Genomic DNA, 22740 nt, shown 5'->3' with positions numbered 1-22740 from the left:
TGAGCCTCGGTGACTGTGTCCTTAAAAAGGGACCATGCCTGCTCTAGCGTTTTAACAGTGCTTATCCTCTTGATCTTTTTCCCCACCATGAGTCTCATCCCTTCATAAACTTTTCGGAAGTTCAGTGCCTTGGCTGTTGTTCTGGATCTATTTTAAAGTCATCTGCCTTGACCTCTTTGAACCCCCCCCCCCACACAAATATAAATGATAATTAACATTTTCTCTGCGTACAGTGTGCTTTGGGGGGGGGGGATTATTTTATTGTTGATAGATCATTTTGACTTGGTCATTTTAATAGTAGCTCGCAAGCCAAAAAAGTGTGGGCACCCCTGTTCTAAAGTGTATTCCAAAGTACATTATACAAAAGGAACCACACATACACATCAGCTACACTATGTTCCAAAATACTTTATACAGAGGGAGACACATCCTAGCCAAACTGTTTCCAAAACACAGGGAGACAAATAGGCACCAGCTAAACTGTATTCCAAAGTACTTTATAAAGGAGGAGATACATGTAATACAACATATAAACTGTATTCCAAGACACTTTATAAAGACACACAGCCCTGTTCATCAAAATTGGTATAACTGAACACTTTATATAGAAGCTGTTTTGGCACAATGCAAGTGCTCAATGAAGCACAAGCAATAAACCTGAGAGATTGGAATCATATCCAACACATCCTGTCTTACAAGGGAGGTTCAATCCGTTCATGCCATGTAGAAAACAAGTTTGTATGAAATGATCCATTAAAAAAATCAAATTATACACAAAACAATTTCTACACTATTATTAAAAATGACATTCCAAATTTATTTTATGTATTTAATAATTTATAGATCACCTAAACCTAAGTGGGTTACAGTATTAAAAATACACATAACTATATACATGTGAAAGAACACATCATAATACAGTTAGCTTATTAGGGTTTAAAAAATGATTTGGCTAATTTCCTAAATGAAAAGTCCATAAGTCATTATTAAGATGGACTTGGGAAAATCCACTGCTTAGTTCTAGGATAAGCAGCATAACATTTGTTTTTTCTCTTTTGACCAAGGTTAGCCACTTGTGACGTGAGTTAGCCACTGTTGGAAACAGGAAACTGGACTTGATGGACCTTCCAGCTGACTCAATATGGCAAGTCTTATGTTCTAATTCAGGGGTAGGGAATTCTCGAGAGCCGTATTCCAGTCGGGTTTTCAGGATTTCCCAAATGAATATGCATGAGATTTGCATGTGAAAGGTCACTTGGACACACAAAGTCAGAGGCATGAAGAAAGTACAAGAGGTTTATTACAGCATACCAGACTCTAGTGCAGTTAACAGCCTGCCTACTAGAGTGTCAGAAACAGGAAATACACGGACTTTTATACCCTTTTTCGCAAACTAATATATGCAAAAACTACAACTTTCATTTTACTTCTATAACTTTTCTACAATTATTATTGGTCCTAAGCCAGCACTTATGATAGGTTCAGGGATACAACTTATAGTCCTATAGGAAACTAGCTCATTTCTCTGCTTATCTAAATCTTACAGCTCTAAATGTTACATGTACAGAAGGGCAGGGTACATCATGGCTCAAACTCTTATCTATTTAGCTTACAATGTGGTAAGGCAGGGACATACATTTCAGGCAGATGAGGTCAATAGATTGTACACTGTTTTCAGCTATGTAGGCCAGAGCAATATTTTAAACAACAGTTAACCATTTCATGACCCTACATTCCCCCCTTTCAGGCTGGCGTACCTAAGGAGCCAAGCCTGACAAAATAAAGTTAGGGGTCAGGAAAGTCGGGGTTCCCAGTGGGTAAGGGACGATACTGGGAAAGGGCAAGGGCCAATGCAGCAGTGGAATGGTTGACAGCAGAGTCCATAGTTCAATGGAGCAGCTTTATGGCTATGGGGACCACACAGGGCAGGCAGCAAAGGAACAGAGAAGACAGGGCGGCAACCAGCAAGATGGTCTTCAGTGCTGAACCAGAGGGTAACCAGGAGCCGAAGGTACCAGAGATCCAGTCTGCAGTAAGGTCACGCCAGGTCTGGACAGGAACATGAGCCAGTTTGGTGATACGATCCACATCATCCTCAATCACTTTACTCAAGTTCAAGGCAGCAGTTGGAGAGGTTGAATTTACCACAGACACACCTTCTGTCTAGAGCTAGGCAGTTCTGAGAAATAGCAGTGCACATTTTAGCATTCACTCTGCCAATGGTACTCAAAGCTCGAGTGATCTCATTAGTTATCAGTTCGAGTACAGCTTGTAGACAAATAATGCAGTTCAGCATGTAGATTGGGGTCCGATAGCCCCAGGTGTCATCTTCGGCCCATGTGGCAGGTCCATTAACAGCAATGATCCATTCTGCAGGACAGTCATCACCCCAATCACCTATTTTAAGGGAATTGGTGGAAGTAGACCGCTTTTGGCGACCCCTGGTGTTGAATACAGGGGTTCCCAGATGTTTACCATCGGCCAGCGGTAACAGGAAGAAGCTGGAGCGGATCATGCAAAGTACACATGTACCAGTCCAGTTAGCAGACAACCAAGAGTAGGCAAACAGATCACAGAGCCAATATCAACTATCAGGAACTGACCATAATTCATAGGAAGTTCCATTAAGCAGTGTCTGAAGGGCGCTGAAGACAGTGGGAAGCAACAATGGAGGTTCGCAAGGCCCATCTTGAAGGTCGTGGACCTGATGTAAAAGTGAGATTCTATGAAATCAGGTTTAACATGTCCAGCTGCTTTGCCTCCCATGGCCACTGTTCTTCCATACCAGTCCCTCCTCATACAAAACAATTGCTAACATTAAGAGTCTGACCTATAGTTTCAACAAACTGTATAAACAGATTTCTAGTGATTACAGGATATCAGTATCTACTTTCATAATTTCATAAAATTGGGGAAATACCACAGAGTGATGGACAGGAGCACATGAGCGGGATACAATACGGACATATACATCAGTACCTGGGTCTCACCTTTTATCATCAATATACAATGTCATGCGGTCTCTGGCCTTCTGGACTTGGATATTGGCATTCCAGTTATGTGGGTCAGTGAAAACCATGGGATTACAATAGCCTGTAGTACACAAGGGGCCGGGCTAGGACCTATAGTAAGGGAGGCAGAGGGGGTATTAGGGGGATATTTGTGTGGGTTATTGTAGGTAGCCCACGAGACACTTTCTCATAAAGGACAGGCTCCACCATTAGTGAAGGTTTCCTCATAGGGGCAGTTCTTAAAGGCATCAGGTTATACAGACATATATACTTAGCACATTTGGTATAATAACACTGTCAATCTAGGGAGCCACACAAAACTATATTAGGGGCAACATCATGACCCTGGGCAACATCAAATAGCACACATGTATCACACTACAAAGACACCGGGCGAGTGGGGTCTACAATAAGAGTCTAGTTGATAAGTGGACCCTCAACATTATCAATGCAGATTTCCGCCCACTTTTAAACCTCATCACCAGTAGGTTGGAAACAGAAAATACCCTCTGATGTTTGACACTTTCTGTACTTAACTCCTTCTTGCAAACAAACATCAGGCAAAGGGGCTAAGGCCACTTATTAAGTACAATACAGAAGAAAGAAGCATAAGGCAGTGAGGGCAACATAAATATCAGATATATATACGACAAAAGGCGCCTACAATGTTAACATAAGAAGCTCATTTTTCTTTCAGGCACAACATAGAAAACTTCAAACAGTTATACTGAAGACACTTGCTAAAGGCAGTGGTGAGCCACAGGCAGTCAATTAAACTCAAACACTTATAAAGAATTATATTCAGAACACCTGCTAAGTACAGTGGTAAATATTCATAACTTTTGAGGTCTTAGAAAGATCCGTGTTGTAGTGGAACCAAGTTTTGTGTCCGGACACCTTGACAACTGTAAGAGAAGAAATTAGGACAGTAAAAGGACCTACCCACCTAGGTTTCAGGGGGGTCTGACTTCCAAGTTTTAGCCATACTGTATTTCCAGGGATATACCCATGAACTTGTGTAGCTATCGGTAGTGGGGCCCTTTCCAGGACCCATTTGTGGAGCTCTTGAAGGGCTTTAGCTAATGATTAGACCTGACTCTGGAGGATATCTGATCCCAGAGTAGCAAAGGAACCAGGGTCTGGATTCATAATGGGTGGTGGCCGGCCGAACATGAGCTCAAATGGGGACAATTTAATGGGTTTAGATGGGGTGCATCTAATCTGAAATAGGACAGAGGGCAGCAGGACAGGCCAGGACAGATTGGTTTCTTCAATTCGTTTCGTGATAAGGGTCTTAAAAGTTCTGTTCATTCTTTCAACCTGACCAGAGCTCTCAGGATGGTAAGCAGCATATAATTTCTATTCAATTTGGAGGGCCTGAGCAGTTTGTTGGACAACATCGGCAATGAAAGCAGGTCCGTTGTCACTGCCTATAGAAACAGGGAGACCAAAGCACGGAATTATTCAGGAGGTGTTTGGTTACATCCCTGGCGCATTCAGTGACGACTAGGAGGTGACTGAGGGAACGAGAGGTGGGCATGTGGGTGAAGTCTACAGACAGAACCTGCATCGGATATGTTTCAATGGGTTGTCCAAGAGGTGGCAGTCGTCTGATTGGGGAATTTATTCTAGAACCAACAACACACTGTCGGACCATATTACGGACTAGCTGATCAAGGTGATTGATAAAGAAATGTCTCTTGAGGGTCATTTTCATAGCGGGTTCTCTAGAGTGTGCCAAATCATGGCATCTTTTGACAATCGTGAGGGCCAGGTGTTGAGGAATGAATATGAGGGTACCCACTTGCGTTTGAAGTATCAGTGTGTCCACCCCCCTTTCAGGACAGACTGGCCCCAAATAGTGCATGCCCAAGTCTGTTCCTGAGAAGTGTATTGGGGTGTAAGGGTGTCCAGAAAAGGAATGATTGTATCAGAGGAGCCGAAAGAGGGGGCAGAGACTGGCAGCTCAGGCTGTACAGTCGGCAAGGGCATTGCCATGAGAGACGAGATCAGTGGGCTCGACAGTGCATAACCGCAAAATGGGAGGGCAATTTGATGGCCTCAAGGAGGTCAAGAATTAGGGGAGCATGATGGATCAGGCGGTCAGAGGCTATAATGAAACCTCAATGTTTCCAGATGGCCCTATGGGAATGCAAGGTAACGAAAGCATATTTGGAGTCAGTGTAGATGTTGCAAGACTAAAAAAAGCAGAATATCGCAGGGCAGAAGTGAGGGCATACAGCTCAGCTGCTTGGGCGGAAGGGCCAGAGGGCAGGGGCCTGAGTCAGAAGTTTTTGGAGGCATCATACAGAGGGTGGGCAATAGTAGAGAAATCAGGGATCCAGATACGACAGTATCCGACAATACCAAGGAAGGTGCAGAGCCTTGCGATTGTCAGAAACAGGGAGACTACAGACAGCCTGAACACGGGTGTAGGAAGGGACCTGGTACCCTGGGAGATTTGAAAGCCAAGGTAGGTGACACGAGGAAGGCATACTTGAAATCAATGTAAATATGGCCACAGGAAAATTGAAAAGGCAGACCCACTCAGATAAATACTCAGATAAATAACAATAATAACAGTTTATATACCGCAATACCGTGAAGTGCTATGCGGTTTACAAAAGATTAGAGAAGGTACAAAATAATTGAACTTAAGATGTCTATAACACATAAGAATTGTTCTCAATCCCTATTCTATATCAGGTTCCTACCCCAAAGAGCTGACTTGCAAAAATTAAGTAAAATTCAGTTCTGGGTCCACCCACTAAACAGGGTAGTCTTACACAAGCACTCTCTAAAGTGGCAGTCCCTTCACTATCAGCTGACTGGCAAAAATATTTACTTCCATACAAAAGCATTCCTAAAAATTACATTCTTATACCTAAACTTACATTCTTATACTAAGCTTACATGATTTATAAAAAGAAATACAAAACAAAGATTGGAATATACAGTAAAACTTTGGATTGCAAATAACTTGGTTTGCAAGTGTTCTATAAGACAAGCAATGATTAAATTTTAACTTGCTATACCAGCAATACACGTCTTGCAATACACGTACATACAGTATACAAGCATCATATTATCACAACTGAGCCAATGGTTCCTCTCTATATGACGCTGCAGAAGTACAGTGACTGTTCCAAATGAGCAAGGGCTTGCAATACAAGTATGTATATTTTTGTACACGAGTGTCCTGGACTACAAGCATGCTTCTGAAACAAATTATGCTCCCAAACCAAGGTTTTACTGTACTCACAATTTTAAACATTTTTCTTTTTTTTTTTTTTTTTTTTTTACAATCAACACGGGTCTCAGTAGAGACTTATTTCCCCTCTGTACAAAATTTCACAAAGGAGAGAGAGTTGCTTAAAGATCAAAGAGATTAAATTACAGATGTAGTCTTTTCAGAATTAGTTCCTTAGGTTTAAAAGAGAGGCAGTCCTTAAATTTGGACAAATCACTTTTTTTTTTAGCATGGAATATAAGTACCAGAAATCATAATTTTTGTTTACATTCATTTCTGAATATACATAAACATTTTATAACATAGCCAAAAACTTTAAATCTAACCCTACTTATCTATTTCAGGAGAAACTGCATTTGAAGTGCTAAACACTTCATGGCCCTTATCAGCAAGGAGGAGGAGAGGTACTCCGCTCTCCTGCTTTGAACAACTGACAGTTTAAAACTTCACTGATACATTTGGACAAACAGAACTCATAAGGAACCCGGAATACTACAGGACTTGGGAATCAGAAGAAGGGAAGAAATTGGCAAGGTCTGAAGCAAGGGCGGTGCTGAATAGAGTGGGGCTATTTTTAAAGCCCTGGGGTAGATGGGTCCAGGTTACTTGGGAGGTTTGTCCAGGGGAAGGGTTTTCCCATTGGAATGCAAAAATTGGCTGACTGGAAGGGGCTAACCGACAGCAAAAGAATGCATAAAAACCTGACAGGTTATGTCCTCTTCCAGGGAGCCAGAGGGGGCCAGCCCACACCAAACGTCGGCCATTCTAACTGGCACAGACGAATAAGGGTTGATTTGTTAAGTGTAATCAGAGCCAAATCCCTTTTTAAAATTAGCTAACATTGTATCAAGGGGTCCCCACAGGTAGACTGACATCCTTCCATTGTGCAATGGAGGACAAAAACACTTCCCTGTATTCCTGGCCCTGCCCGTCTCCGGACTAGGGAAACGCAGTACTAACAGGTCCGCACTCGCTTCGTCCTCAAGGACGTCTCAGACACTCTCAAACACACAAAACACAACAGATGTCAGTTCAGTTACTCAATCAGAAAATAACAGTTCCTAGAATCCCTTCCCACAACTTCAGCGACAGATCAAGTGGCTTACTAGGCAGGAGATGAGAGATAGGATAGGGATGATCAATTCCCACTTACCAGATGGTGGCCACTCCAGGACAGAATTAAACTGATACAGATTCTTGTACTTTAAACTGAGATTAGATAAGTCAGTTAAAGTGGTCAAACTTCCTGAGGTCTGCCAACCCCCCAAAAGGAAGGCAGCCGGCTAAGCAGATACGTCAGCCGTAGGACCAGAAACAAGTGACCAATCGAGTAACCAGTGGTCAAGAGACCTTCAAGTCCCTGTTCGGAAGCCAAATGAAAGGTCACTTGGACACACAAAGTCAGAGGCGTGAAGAAAGTACAAGAGGTTTATTACAGCATACCGGACTCTAGTGCAGTTAACAGCCTGCCTACTAGAGTGTCAGAAACAGGAAATACACGGACTTTTATGCCCTTTTTCGCAAACTAATCTATGCAAAAACTACAATTTTCATTTGTTACTTCTATAACTTTTCTACAATTATTATTGGTCCTAAGCCAGCACTTATGATAGGTTCAGGGATACAACTTATAGTCCTATAGGAAACTAGCTCATTTCTCTGCTTATCTAAATCTTACAGCTCTATATGTTACATGTACAGAAGGGCAGGGTACATCATGGCTCAAACTCTTATCTATTTAGCTTACAATGTGGTAAGGTAGGGACATACATTTCAAGCAGATGAGGTCAGTAGATTATACACTGTTTTCAGCTATGTAGGCCAGAGCAGTATTTCAAACAACAGTTAACCATTTCATGACCCTACACATGCACTGCTTTCAATGCATATTCATTGCGGAAATCCTGAAAACCTGACTGGAATACGGCTCTCGAGGACCAGAGTGCCCTACCCCTGTTCTAATTTTTCTATTACATTTTTAGTATCTAATAGTACATGTTCATTTGACCCCCAAAGAGTTCCTAGGTACTTTTCAACCCAGACAAAACAAAATTCATACTTCTCAAAAAAAATAAAAACCCCAACCATAACAAACCTAGTAATAAACTCAATCACATACCCCATTCAACCCACTCTAAAACTTCTGGGAATGACTATAGACAGATGCTGCACCATGCAACCACAAATCAACAAAACAATACAGAAATCATTTGCGGTCATGAGAAACCTAAGGCAAGTTCGAAAATTCTTCGACAGAAAACTATTCCAGCTCATGGTCCAGTCCCTAGTCCTAGGTCTCCTCAACTACTGCAACATTCTCTATCTCCCCTTCCCCACAACAATGATAAAACAACTACTAACAGTACAAAACACAGCCCTGAGACTAATCTATTCACTAAGAAAATATGACCACATTACCGAGGCATACCTTGACTCACACTGGCTCCCAGTTCAAGCAAGAATACTATTTAAATTCTACTGTTTATTATTTAAATCCATAAATGGTGACAGCCCAGCCTACTTGAACAACCGCCTAATCCAAACTACCACAACCAGACACAGGAGAACCCAGACATCATTCACATACCCTCCAATCAGAGACATCAAATGGAAAAAAACTGTACAATGGCCTTGTAGCCACACAGGCAGCAAAACTAGACCACCAACTCTCCAATCTACTAATCGCGACTCCAGACTACAAAAATTTCAGAAAAGAAATAAAAACACTACTATTCAAGAAATCCATGAAGACTAACACCGTATGAAACATTTCAATCCTCTGAAGCAACCTGCTCTACTCTGTAACACCTCTGGACATGTCCAGAAATCATCTTCTGTAATCGCAAGGTAATGGTGGAATAAAAATCACTAATGTAATATAATGTAATCTCGTTATCCATATGTTCATTATTCATGAATTCATTTATTCACACAAAATAAAATGTAAGCCAATTTTGCTTATTCACAATCATGCAGAGTGTGTTCCCATGAGGATGAAGGTATTCTTACTAAAAAACCTAACCCTCCCCCCTCCCCCCCAGCAGGTTGGGTTTTTTAGTGCAGCGGGAGAGTGTGGGCATCTCGGGGTGGGTTAGATTTTTTGGTGCAGTGGGCAACTGTGGGCATCTCTCCCACTGCGGGTTGGTTTTTTTTTTTTAGTGCAGCGGGAGTGTGGGGCATCTCTCCTGCTGCGGGGGCGGAGGGTCGGGTTGTGCTGTGTTTTAGGATTTCTAGTAGTTTTGACATTGACTGGCACCCCTGGACTACTCGATTTTTTTGTAGGTAAAAGCCAATGCTGCTTTTACAAAATGGCTTGGCAATTTTTAAAAATCCACCGGAGGGCTCATTTCAATGTTGAAGAGCCCATTTGCATGTCAGTGATGGAGACTGCCAGAATCCTCGCTAGAGGGAGATAATCCATTTTGATGATCCGTCGCTAAACTGCTTACAGGCTAAACTGCTGGAAAACAGTTTAGCGATGGCGTTAAAGTTTTGAGAATCTGGGCCTCAGTGGGGAAAGGAGACTTGCTCATGCCCTAGCTAGGTGAACCCTCCTGACAAACAAAAAATGTTTTTACCCAGTTTAACACTGCACCTTCAAGGTTTAGTAAAGCTAGGAAGGAGAAAAGTTTAAAAAGTGAAGTAGGCTCCCTGCCAGATGTTTTATGTTGTTTGTTTTTAAATTATTATTATTTTACTTTATCTATAGATGAAATTGTTGTGCATAGTCTGAGAATCAAAGGAACTTGCTATGACATTTCATCCAGCTCCATATTCAAAACACAACCTGAGCTCTGTACTCCATTTTCTCTTAGCAGTTTCCAGGTGCATAAGAGAAATAGTAAAAAAACAAAACAAAAAACAAAACACCCCAACCCAAAACAGCTTTGGAGAGGAAACCATGGATCAGGAATGCACACTCATACCCACAGGACATCCTAGGAACATTCCTTGTGATCTAAGACAAGTAGTTAACTCACCAGTGGGGTCAAAGATACCTCCTGTACCTAAATGTGTGCTACTACTGAAAAGGTGTGCCAGCTAAATCCAAAATCTCACTTAAAAGGGGCATTTGCTCATCGGGTTCCTCCTGGTCCTTAGGGCTTCTAATTCAATCAGAACTTCCTATAAAACCTCTCCCAGGGGAACCGCAGCCAGTCAGATTTTCAGGATATCCAAATGAATATGCAAGAAATAGATTTGCATACAATAGAGGCAAATGCATGCAAACATGCATATTTGTTGTAGGTATCCTGAACACTTGAATGGCTTGGTGTGTCCCAAGGACTGGATTGAGAATTAAATTAAAGGGGGAGGGGTACACTGTCCGATTCCAGCTCTGGTTTTCAGTGTACAGAGAATACAAATAAGCAGCAGCAGCAGGAAACTGCAGGGTTCAGAAACAAAGAGAACATACAGGAAGCACGTTGGTGTTGGATCATTGCTTTTAGGAACTTCCAGTCCTGTTTGTAAGGTGCCCAGATTGCTGGGTTGAAGATTACACACTCCTCCAACCCCCTCCTCCCTTCTTATAACAGCTGGGACAGGTAACAACCTTCTTGATAAGGATCGGGGTGTGGAAATAAGGGAACAATAAAACTACCGTGGCAGAACGGGCTGGATATCTAATACTTTAAAAGTAAAATTTTGTGGAGGGATGTGTGTCAATTTACTTTAAATTGCAAATAATTTAGAAAGCATAAAAATGCATTCTGCAGCCCCCTATGCACTACCCCCTCAATCCTCCAGTTTTAGACTAAAGGTTTCGCTTCCTGACGGGTGAGGGGCTGTAGAAACTTCAAAAGCGAAAGGGAATAACCCGTACTAAACCCACACAACACCTATCCAGATCTCAGAAGGAGAGGTTGGGATACGTAGCAGATCGCTGGGTTCTCTGTTCTTATTCTGTGCCCCTTCCCCCGAAGGTGCTGATTGCACCCAAAGCTCGAGGGGAGGGGAGGACAGCTCCGAGCACTCTCACATGCCTTTCCCATATAAGGCTCACTTTCCAGCACAGTATTTGCACGCAGGAGTTTGGACATCCCACAGAAAAATGTTGAAAAGGGAAACCACGGTGACACAGCAAGACTGAGGAGGAGATGGGGGAGGGAAGGGAAGTCAGTGAGGCAAAGACAAGACAGAGAGGGAAAATGAGAGTCCAGCGAGGCCCTCTCGAGACACTCCCACTGCCGCTGGCTCCAGGGGGACACATAGCCTATCCTAATAGCACCAACTTCAAAAGTTATACATCTGCTCCTCTAAAGACCCCATAGCTTTACCCCAAATTTTCTGTTCTCTCAAGTTCTAAATATTCATCAACCTTGATGTTTCAAATGTCCCTTTACCAGACCTCAGGATTTCCACCAGTTAGGCAAACCTGTGATGTGTAATCACCACCATAAACTATGACAGGCAACAGAGAAAGGTAATGGCCAAGGAGAGGAAGGTGATTGTAGGGGACAGTATTTGGTTCGACTTCAAACCGGCAAAACAAAGTGGACAAAGACAGGCATGTATCCTAGGACATTATGTAACTCTCCCTCCCCCCCCCCTTTTTTTTTTTTTTTTTTTTTGCAAAACTGTGGAAGCGGTTTATAGCGCAGGCTGCTGCACTGAATGCTCTGCATTTCTCCCAGTGCTCACAGGAACTCTATGAGTGTTTGGAGCAGCGCAGATCATTCAGCACGCCAGCTGGAGCTAAAAAAAACAAAACACTTTTGTGGTTTTGTAAAAGTGTGAAGTAAGTTCAAAGAGGTTCTGGTGGATTTGCTGAGGAATCTGATCTTTGAAGATGAGTGTGGTCCAGTGGGACTGTAGGAAAATGGATGCAGTGGTCCCTCTTTATAAAATTGGAAACTACAGCTTGGTTAAACTAATTTTACATGAAACAATGAATGGAAAGGATAGTGAATCCAGAGGGTTGCAGGATCCAAGGTAGCATGGGTTTATCAGGCTGTGTCATATGAATCAGATTTATATTTTTAATTGGATGACAAGATCTGGGAAATTATAGACCAATGAGCTGGGCAACATGGTAGAAACTATTATAAAGAACATATACATAAGCATGGATTAATGAAAGAAACCCAACAAGGATCTAGTCAAGGGAAATTTTGCCTCGCAAATATACTGCAGTTCTTTGAAGGGGTGAATGAACATGTGGATAAAGGTGAGCCGGCTGATATTGTATATTTGGATTTTCAAAGGGCATTTGACAAAGTACCTCTTGAAAGACTTGAGGAAATTAGAAAGTCATGGGCTATGAGGGAATGTCCTATTATGGATTATGAACTGCTTGAAAGACAGAAAACAGAGAGTAGGTTGTACTTTAAATGGTCAATATTCTCAATGGACAAGGGTAAATAGTGGGGTTCAACCCAACACTAAGGTGAACTCATTAACTTCTTTACTGGAGAAAAAAAAGGCCTCAGAACCCCATTGGGGAAAAAACTCTCCTCAAACTGGAAAGGGTAATAACTTCATAGACCAAAAAACTCCAGCAGTTAGAATGTTCAGTACAATGTTGAAAATTCAAACTTTCTTAACATGTCCAGTATTAAACTTTTTAGAATTTTCATCCAGTTCTTTCTGCTTGAAATTTTATAATGAGCAAGACTACCAAACACTTATCTTGCTTAAACAGCATGCGGTCCCATCAACGATGGCCAGTGTTTTGCCTTTCGGCTGCATCAGGACATAAATCAGACCATAGCACCAAGGCAAAAATGAAAAACTGTTTAGGTATAACATTTAAGGCATTTAGTATATTAACATCTTCAACATCTAAATGCTTTGAATGTTATACCTAAATAGTTTTTCATTTTTGCCTAGGTGATATGGTCTGATTTATGTCCTGATGCAGTTGAAGATCCAAATCTGGTCATTGTAGATAGGACTGCGTGCTGTTTAAGCAAGATAAGTGTTTGGTAGTCTTGCTCATTATAAAGTTTCAAGCGGAAAGAATTGTATGACAATTTTATAAAAAGTTTAATACTGGACATGTTAAGAAGTTTGAATTTTCAACATTGCACTGAACATTTTAACTGCTGTAGATTTTGTTTGGGGGGGGGGGGGGGGGTTGGCCTATGAAGTTATTACCCTCTCCAGTTGAGGAGAAATATTTTTCCTGACAGGGTTCTGAGGCCTGTAAAGAAGTTAATGAGTTCAACTTAGTTTAACACAAAGCCTTTGTTATTATTGGACTGAATAGATTGGGAAGGCATTGGAACTGTTAATAGATTTTTTTGGTAAATAATGGGGTTCCCCAGGGGTCTGTGCTGGGACTACTTGCTTTTTAACATATTTACAAATGATCTAAAGATGGAAATAATTAGTGAAATAATTAAACCCCCTACCCTTTTTACAAACCCACAAAAGCAGTTTTTAGCGCCGGCTGGCACGCAGAATGCTCTGCGCTGCTCCCGACACTCATAGGGTTCCTATGAGCATCTGGAGCAGTGCAGAGCATTCAGCATACTGGTAAGTGCTAAAAAAAACCCCACTTCCATGGTTTTGTAAAAGGGGGATAAATTTGCTGATGCCACAAAGCTGTTCAAAACTTAAATCGCAAGAGGATTGTGAAAAATTGCAAGAGGACCTTGTGAGACTGGGAGATTGGGCATCAAAATGGCAGGTGACGTTTAATGTGAGCAAGTGCAAATTGATGCATGTGGGAAAGAAGATCCTGAACTATAGCAATGGGTTCTGTTTTAGGAGCCACTGCCCAAGAAAAGGATCTAGGTATCATTGTTGAGGATGCACTGAAACCCTCAGCTCAATGTGCGGCGGCAGCAGCAGCTAAGAAAGCAACTAAAATGTTAGGAATTATCAGGAAAATAATGGAAAACAAAGATGAAAATATTATAATGCTCTTGTATTGCTCTATGGTAAGGCCACATCTTGAATACTGTGTGCAGTTTTGGTCACTGTATCTCAAAAAAGATATAGCGGAATTAGAAAAGGTACAGAGAAAGGCGCCAAAAATAATAAAAGGGACAGGACAACTTCCCTATGAGGAAAGGCTAAAGTGACTAGGGTTCATCAGCTTGGAGAGGAGACATCTCAGGGGTGATATGAAAGAGGTCTATAAAATACTGAGTGGAGTAGAAAGGGTAGATGTGAATTTTTTCCAAAAATATTAATACTAGAACTAGGGGGCATGTCATGAAGCTACTAAGTAGCAGATTTAAAACAAACCAGAGAAAATATTTCTTCACATGTGTAATTAAACTTTGGAATTCATTGCTGGAGAATGTAGTGAAATTGGTTAGCTTAGTGGGGTTTTAAAAAGGTTTGGATAATTTCTTAAAATAGAAGTCCATAGGCCATTATTGAGATGGCTTGGGAAAATCTACTGCTTATTCCTAGGATAAGCAGCATAAAATCTGTTTTACTACTTGGGATCTAACTAGGTACTTGGGACCTCGGTTGGCCACTGTTGGACACAGATGCTGGGCTTGATGGACCTTCGGTCTGTCCCAATATGGCAATTCTTATGTTCTTAGTAATCCATTTCAGAGTCTCAGACTCCTTCATAGCTTCAAGGACTAATAATCCATGGGTCTAAAACATCTCCCTAATTTTAGGGATTAATATTCTATCTCAGGGTCTTAGAAACTCCCTAAACTCAGAGATTAATAATCCACCTCAGGATATTAATCCCAGGGATTAGAAAATCCATCTCAGGGTCTCAGACATTTCCATAATCACAGGGATTAATAATCCATCTCAGCACTGGAATAGCAGGGGTGCTGCAGGCAGGAATGAATTGGCAGAACTGTCTGTGGAGACCTCTATACTACAATAGCAGGATGTGCCTCATCTCTCATCTGTATGGAGGATGAGATAAAACCAAAATTATAATGAAGATGAAGGGAACAAACATGAGTTGCCAACATGGCATGAAATCAATGAGAGAACCGGGTTTAGCATGAAGTAAACTGTGTCCTGAATTTGCAGTTGTCTTCAATTCCTCAACATAAAAACATGAGCCAACATTTCCATTTATTGAAATCATATGAAAATGACCCACCTTTAGAGGCAAAAAACTAACCTCATGCAAATCCCTCTAGTTCACATCAGGAATACTGTGAAAATCTAACTGCTTAGTGACCCCAGATAGGCACATAAATCACCCAACTCAGCACACAGAGCCTTAAAGGGATTTATAATAATCAGACATACGAAAGATGCTCTAAACCAGGGCTGCCCACGTTTTTTGGGCTTGCGAGCTACTTTTAAAATGACCAAGTCAAAATGATCTACCAACAATAAAATTTAATAAAAACACAACGCACACTGTACGCATACAATTGTTAATTATCATTCCTATTCCGGGGTTTTTTCAAAGAGGTCAAAGCAGATGACTCTATGCACTGTCACCTCAGTAACAACCATACAAAAATAGACAAATACCCACCCCCTCCCTTTTTACTAAACCACGATAGCAGTTTTTAGCGCAGGGAGCTGCGCTGAATGCCCAGCGCTGCTCTCGACGCTCATAAAACCTCTATTGCGCTAAAAACCTCTATTGCGGTTTAGTAAAAGGGGACCATATTGTAAAATATAGAGAGCAGATATAAATTCAGACACATTTTGATCACTAAATTTAAAATAAAATCATTTTTCCTACCTTGTCTGGTGATTTCTTGAGTCTCTGGTTGCACTTTCTTCTTCTGACTGTGCATCCAATCTTTCTTTCAGCCTGTATGCTTCCTCTCCTCCAAACCTCATTCCCTCCCCCAACTTTTTCTTCCTCTCTCCCTGCCCTTTCTTTCTTTCTCTCTTCATGCCCCCTTTCTTTTTTTCTGTTTCTCTTCTTTCCTTCTGTCTCCCTGCCTGCCCTCTTTCTCCCTCCCTGCCCTCCCCCAAGCCACTGCCACTGCCATCGGATAACAGGCCCCCAAAGCCGCCCGCCGCCGGCCAAGCTCTCCCTGCTTCGGGCCCATAAGCATTCCTTTCCCCGACGTCATTTCTGCCGTCGGAGAGGAAGTTTCGCTGGCCAGAACTTCCGCTGGCAGAATTGACGTCGGGGAGAAGAAGGCTGATCGGCTCACGATTGACCTATTGGGAGAAATGCTGCCGGGTCCTGCCTTTGAGGAAACAGAAAGTAGGCAAGACCTGGCAGCATGAAGAGCAAATCGCAAGCTTCACTGACCTGTCTCCCGCTTTAGCCCGTGAACGAGGCTCTAACATGTGCGTGCCGGCTTCCCTTCTCTCCCCCTCCCCCTGACATAACTTCTGGTTTCAGAGGGAAGCCGGTATAAGCACATGTTAGCCCCCGGAGCATAAATTCTCCAAGCCGTTTTTTGTTTTTTTTAAATGTTGAGCAGCGGCGGCAGCAGCAGAATTCAGGAGCGGGCCAGTCAGGAGAGGAAAAAAGAGAAGAGAAGAAGGGAACCCACTCTGTGATCGACTGGGGTCGCCTGAGCGAGAGACCTGTCGATCGTGATCGACGCATTGGGCACCCCTGCTCTAAACTGAAGACTCAGAACCTATTATGTAAAAGGTTCTTTAGTAAAGTGAGTGGCATTGGACAGACTGGTTTCACCCTGTTCCAGCACTAAGGGTAGGCCCTGCTCTCAGAACAAGAGAACCCAAAGATGCAATGGGGGTAAAACCAGGTATGGTTTGGCCCAATTGAGGGCTAGATTCACAAAGCAAACCAATTGTGTGCCGATCGGTTTGCAACCCCTTAGCGACTGTGGTCCGATTCACTTACCTCTCTGTTGACCATCCTCCGATCCGCACATACAAATGAGGGCAATGACATGTAAAGTAGGCAGGGACCCGATTAACTATCCAAAATGCTGCAACAACGACTGGGCTGGCCGATCACTCCCAAGCAACTGTTGAGGACCAGTCACTCAAGCTCTTTCCAGCTGCCCTGCCTTCTGCCGCCCTGCTTCTGCCCTGTCAGCCCCAATCTCCTGCCTGCCTGATCTCTCCAGCCGCCCTGACTCTGCCACCCTTCCCTGTATGTGCACAAAACCCCTCCCTTAAGAAAAGGGAACACTAATGTCCTGGCGAGTCCTACGCCCATCGCTCGGTTTCTCTCAAGCCCCTCGTCCCGCTCCAGCACTGCCAAGATCTTAGGGCTAGATTCCCCGTAGTGCAAGCCCGTGGTTTTAACCCGTGGGCTTAAGCAGGTTAAAACCACGGGCTCCAAATGTCCTTTCTCTGAAACCTCTGCCTGTTTCACATTCCCTTTCCCTCTGCCCTAGAAAAAAAAGAAAAAAAAAGTTTAAAAAAAATACAGCCCTGGCTCGGACAAGCATGCACAGATCATCTACAGATGGTCTGCGCATGCGCGCGGATCACACAACAACAGATAGGGGCATTCCTCCGATCGCCCCTACCTGCATATTTTTCCTTTCAGAATTTGTCGGACCTGCCCGGATCGGGCAGGTTGATGAATCTAGCCCAGACATGGCCTTCTCCAGCTTCTTTCTTTGGTTACTTTTCAAGTAATGGGAAACCAAAACACATTGCCCCAGGGCAGCTTAGCTCCAGCTGTAAATTTACACGTGAACTTGAATAAGCAGCTCCAGGAATCCTAACATCTCCATCAGCAATATGCTTGTCTTTTCTTGCACTGTGAAGATATGGCACCAGCATAAATGGATGAAGAAAGGAGCTGGGTGCCACCATCCCAGAGTGCTGTGTTGCAGCAATATGCAAAAGCCAATAGAGGGCTCTAGAGCTCCGGTAAAGGGCAGACAGCCTCTTGCTACTTAAAGTATTCCATCTAAGAGGCAGCCACATTTACGGGTAGTAAACAAGTTGTTGATGAGGGTAGGAAAGGATTCTCATACTCTGTAGTCGGCCAGCCTCTTGAACATACTTCACTCATCTGATGTAATGTTCAAGTGTGCTTGTAGTGTTTTCAAGCGTCACAGAGCTGCCTGGTTCTGGATGCTGTAACCCTCTCTCCTTGCTCCACCCCACCCCCAACACAATCCCATTAAGGAACTCAATAAATAGCTCTATGAATCCATTAAGGCAGTGTATGTCCAGTTCAGACAAGACACACTAAAAAGGTTCCTGGTAGCTGGTCCCTTAACTATAAGCAATAGCCACATTTTTGACTGTTACTTCAGCCTCTTGGTTGCCTAATAACCTAGGAGGAGACTCTAGCCCAGCTCTGCTAATCATTTCCTTAATGTACTCTCGGGTGCATTATGAGGTTTGTAGTCTTTGCTTTCTCTTCCTTCAGCCCCCCTCCCCCCCTCCCCACTCACACACACACACTGTAGATTGTATGATAGAGTACAAGGAGGTATGTTAAAGGGCCTGGCCCAGCCTAAAGGAAGTGAATGATTCTAATACTGGCTCTGTCAGTACAGTATCAATATATGCAAACCCTCCACCCTGCACTGAAGTGCTTTCTTCTTGGGTGCAAGGCATACTGATGATAGTCAAGTGTACTTCACAAGCAAAACCGTCCAGGCTGGGTGAAAGGCAAGTTCTATTTTCCAGGAGGTTAAATAAGCTTCTGCAATGAACAACCAAGTACTACTTGAAAGGGTCCAGAGAAAAGCGACTAACATGGTTAAAGGGCTGGAGGAGTTGCCGTACAGCGAAAGATTAGAGAAACTGGGCCTCTTCTCCCTTGAACAGAGGAGATTGAGAGGGGACATGATCGAAACATTCAAGGTACTGAAGGTAGATAAGGACAGATTGTTCACCCTCTCCAAGGTAGGAAGAACGAGAGGGCACTCTCTAAAATTGAAAGGGGAAAGATTCCGTACGAACATAAGGAAGTTCTTCTTCACCAAGAGAGTGGTAGAAAACTGGAATGCTCTTCTGGAGTCTGTCATAGGGGAAAACACTCTCCAGGGATTCAAGACAAAGTTAGACAAGTTCCTGCTGAACCGGAACGTACGCAGGTAGGGCTAGTCTCAGAGGGCCACCGCGTGAGCAGACTGCTGGGCATGATGGACCACTGGTCTGACCCAGCAGTGGTAATTCTTATGTTCTTAAGTGCCACGGGCGGGGGGGGGGGGGGGGGGAGACATGTAATTCTACCACAGGAAAGAGAGATGTATTTCCCATTCCTGCAGCAGTCCAAAGTGAAGGTCCACCACTTCCTGCAGGGCTGCCCAGTACTATAGTTCCATGCACTTAGCCTGCCTCATTATTTTGTTAAATGGTGCTGTACCATTCTTACCTTAACCATCCTTTTAAAGAAGTAAGGTCCTAGGGGATATGTAATTCTGCAGAGTTAGAAAGGGTAACTGGAGCTGCACCAGACAGAGGACATGAAAGAAGAATTCACCCAGATGTTTTCAGAGGAGGATTACAATTACATTGTGGAGAGCTGGAAGGAAAAACCCCATCGTTGCAAGCGCTGGGGCTTCTTCTATGCTGAAAAACCCCATGATTTTATCTCTGCTGACTAGGGTCTCATCCTCTTCCCTCCCCTTCTTCTCTCCTGCAGTTTTAAATCCGTGATCTTGTCCCCTCCTCTCTTCTAAGGCATCATCAGCCTGGGAGGCTGGAGAAACAGTTGAATCGTAGCGTGTGTTGGACCTATGATTTTACATTACCAAAAGATTTTTAATAAACCTGATAGTGCTTGAATTATTAAAAAAAAAAAAAAACAATACATTTTGCTGTCAGCAAGAGACATTGCCATTGTTACCCTCAGGCAACTTCTCACTATTCAGTGTCATTCAAATGAGTCCTCCCTACTAACAAGAAACCCATTCCCAGGGCATTCAGCCAGTACAGGGCAAATAAATGCAAGTGAAAGAGGGCCAGATGGGCATTAGCTAGGCTGGCACCAGCTTATATTAGGGGGAGAGATGATGGCTGCAGCTGTATATAGAGAGGGATTAATATCTGTAAAGTTTAGCAACCCTATAGTTTTTGAAAGTTGACTTCCATGAATCCCACTTGACTGGGAGTGGACACCCTCAACATCCAAACCCAGCAAAAGCATCCCAAAAATATGTTAACTGCCAAGTTGTGAGACAAGGCCAAAACAGGTGCAAGAGAAATGGGCAGAGGAATCAATCCCTACAGGAAGCTTTGCAAGCCAAGAATCTGTGGTGACCAAAGGGCAATGGGGGTAGGCATGAGCTTTCAATTTGTCCTTTTTCTTCTCAGCAGCAAATGTTTAAAAGTCAAACAGCCAGGAAATTCTCAGTTGTACAGAGAGGAAAGACAAGGGAGCAGCCTAACTCTGAAGCAACCATGACTAAAGTTGACAAACCTCTACCTTACCAAGAGGCAAATATTTTTAAACACCTCTGCACATTGGATACTGGTTTCAACTTTTATGCTTTGCAACCAATGGCACTGTCTAATCTTGAATGGTGGCACCTACCTTTTACAGGATGAGGGAAGAGAAATTTCTAAAAGGTCAGCAGTTTCTCCACTGAGAAAAGTCAATAGCCCAGGGATCAATCACCCTCTGTGGAGGGGGAGGGAGAGAGAGAGAGGTCATTCACCAGAAAAACAGCTATCACTGTTGGGGGGGGGGGGGTTGCTAGAGATCTGCTATCACCATGGAGTTCGAGGGATCTCTTAACCAGAGATCAGCATTCACTGTGTGTGTGTGGGGGGGGGGGGGCATTCATCAATAGATCTATTGTCACCAAAGGGTTGAGGAAGGGAGAAATCACTCATCCCGCGATCAGCCTTCACCATGGGATTGGTTCCGATGAGAATCTCTCATCCAGAAATCAGCTGTCACCATGAGGACAAGGGAAGATCATTCGTGCAGAGATCAAACGTTACCTGCAGACAACGACACTATGAAAATAATCTCACTCCCTCAGTCTTAAGCAGTGTCTATTCCAGTATATCCCAATATAAGAGTAAGCTGTGTAGGAATACTATGCCTGCAGCAGTCATGGCTTCAAAGAGTTTCTCTGGTAACAACTCAAAGTACAAGTAATTTAAGATCCTACTTTTCGGTGGGAATTTTTTGCCTTTGTAAATAGGTAACTATGTTTTAAACTTCAGACAGCTCCACCTACGTTGTGGCTACATTTGTTGGTGTGAATCCAAATAAACTGTGCTGTTAATCGTCAAGATACCATTTGCGTTTCACACAATGTATGGAAGTTGAACAGTGCACGGACAAACGAAGGGGTATTCCAACAACAAATGATTACAGGAAGCAGCGATGCAATTGGAGATGTTCCAAAAGAACAAACAAGGGCCAGTCACTTCCGTAAAGATCCCAGCAAACAGATCCTTTCCTTTCCACTCTTTCAGAAATCAATTAGAGACACGGACATAATATATGATCAGAATCGTATTTCTAAAATGAAACGTCTAGTTCCGCAAAACACAAACTGCCAACAGGAAACGTTAATGACTAGGCTCAGAACAGAATTGTTGGCCCGAAAGTTCACAGCACAAACGAAAGAAAGAACTCTGAACATCATCTTCTCACTCAAAAAAAGCAACTCCCAGGGGACCTGCACACATTGTAACATCTATCCAGCCTCAGGTGGCTATTAACATACATAAACCGGATTCGATCTCATTTCAACAGCCACCAAAAACACTTTTTCAATCATGAAACTCTCTGCCAGAACCAATCATTCTCCTGTCCCTCAGCCCCGTCGGCACTTTTATGCTCTTACCTCATTTCCAAAGCTCAGATTTAAGTCACCTTTAGCCTGGTAATCGAACTCCTCTCTTCTGCTTCACGTTTATAGATTTATAAAAATCAAATACTGTATATATTTCCTTTTTGTTTTTTTGGATGGGGAAGTAAGGGCACAGTCCAGCTCAGTTTCCTGTTCCTCAGCCGATCCTGTCCGTGTCTTTTCGATCCTCAGCTCTTCCCCCTGAACACTTGTCTCTTTTTTCCTCCTTTAATGAAACAGGGGCTCTTTCTTTTTTTACAGGTTACAGTGTTGCTACTAGTTTGCTACATTTCTTTCTAAAATTCCACTCCCTGATTCCACACAATGCATTGCACTATTTCCTCCTAAGGCAAAGCCATGCTCTTAAAAGGGCCATGTCAGCCCTGCCTTCTTAAAAGGGCCTCCAGAGGTGTAGATAGGAAAATCAATCCTAGACTGCTTTTCCTGTCTCCTAAAAGCATTTATTAACTATGAACGGACTATTCTATAAAAGGGTTTCATGGACATGTTTACCTTTGGGAGATGGCTCCACATATCAAGGAATACATTTTAATGATACATTGGTTTCCTATGTTCAAAGGATATTTTATCCTCCTAACTTTGAGGTTATGCTCTTAAATTGACCTCTTTGAAAAGTTATTAGAGCTGGGTGCATATATTTTTGCTCAAAATTTCACTAAGCAAGCTGCTTTCAGCCATGGGGGATATTCAAATGATTCAAAGCGATTAAATTACAAATGGATTGTGAGAAATTATAAGACTACTACTACTACTTTATCACATATATAGCACTGAAAGGCATACACAGCACTGTACATTTTGACATTTATAGACGGTTCCTGCTTGGAAGAGCTTACAATCTAACTTGGGCAGA

At 42.8% G+C, this 22740-nt stretch overlaps 1 protein-coding gene across 1 annotated transcript in view; it reads right to left on the bottom strand.

Annotated features, from left to right (window-relative positions):
• VASP (vasodilator stimulated phosphoprotein) overlaps positions 1-22215 on the bottom strand; it is a 306350-nt gene extending 284135 nt beyond the window's left edge. Inside the window, exon 1 of the mRNA XM_033954725.1 lies at positions 21861-22215. Coding sequence (XP_033810616.1) covers positions 21861-21865 — 5 coding nt within the window. The 5' untranslated portion in view covers positions 21866-22215. The remainder of the gene's footprint in view (positions 1-21860) is intronic.
• Between the last annotated feature and the right edge of the window lie 525 nt (positions 22216-22740).

Source organism: Geotrypetes seraphini, chromosome 8 (genome assembly GCF_902459505.1).
Source record: "Geotrypetes seraphini chromosome 8, aGeoSer1.1, whole genome shotgun sequence".
In the NCBI taxonomy this organism is placed as follows: Eukaryota; Metazoa; Chordata; class Amphibia; order Gymnophiona; family Dermophiidae; genus Geotrypetes; species Geotrypetes seraphini.
This window is presented reverse-complemented; position numbering and strand designations above follow the sequence as displayed.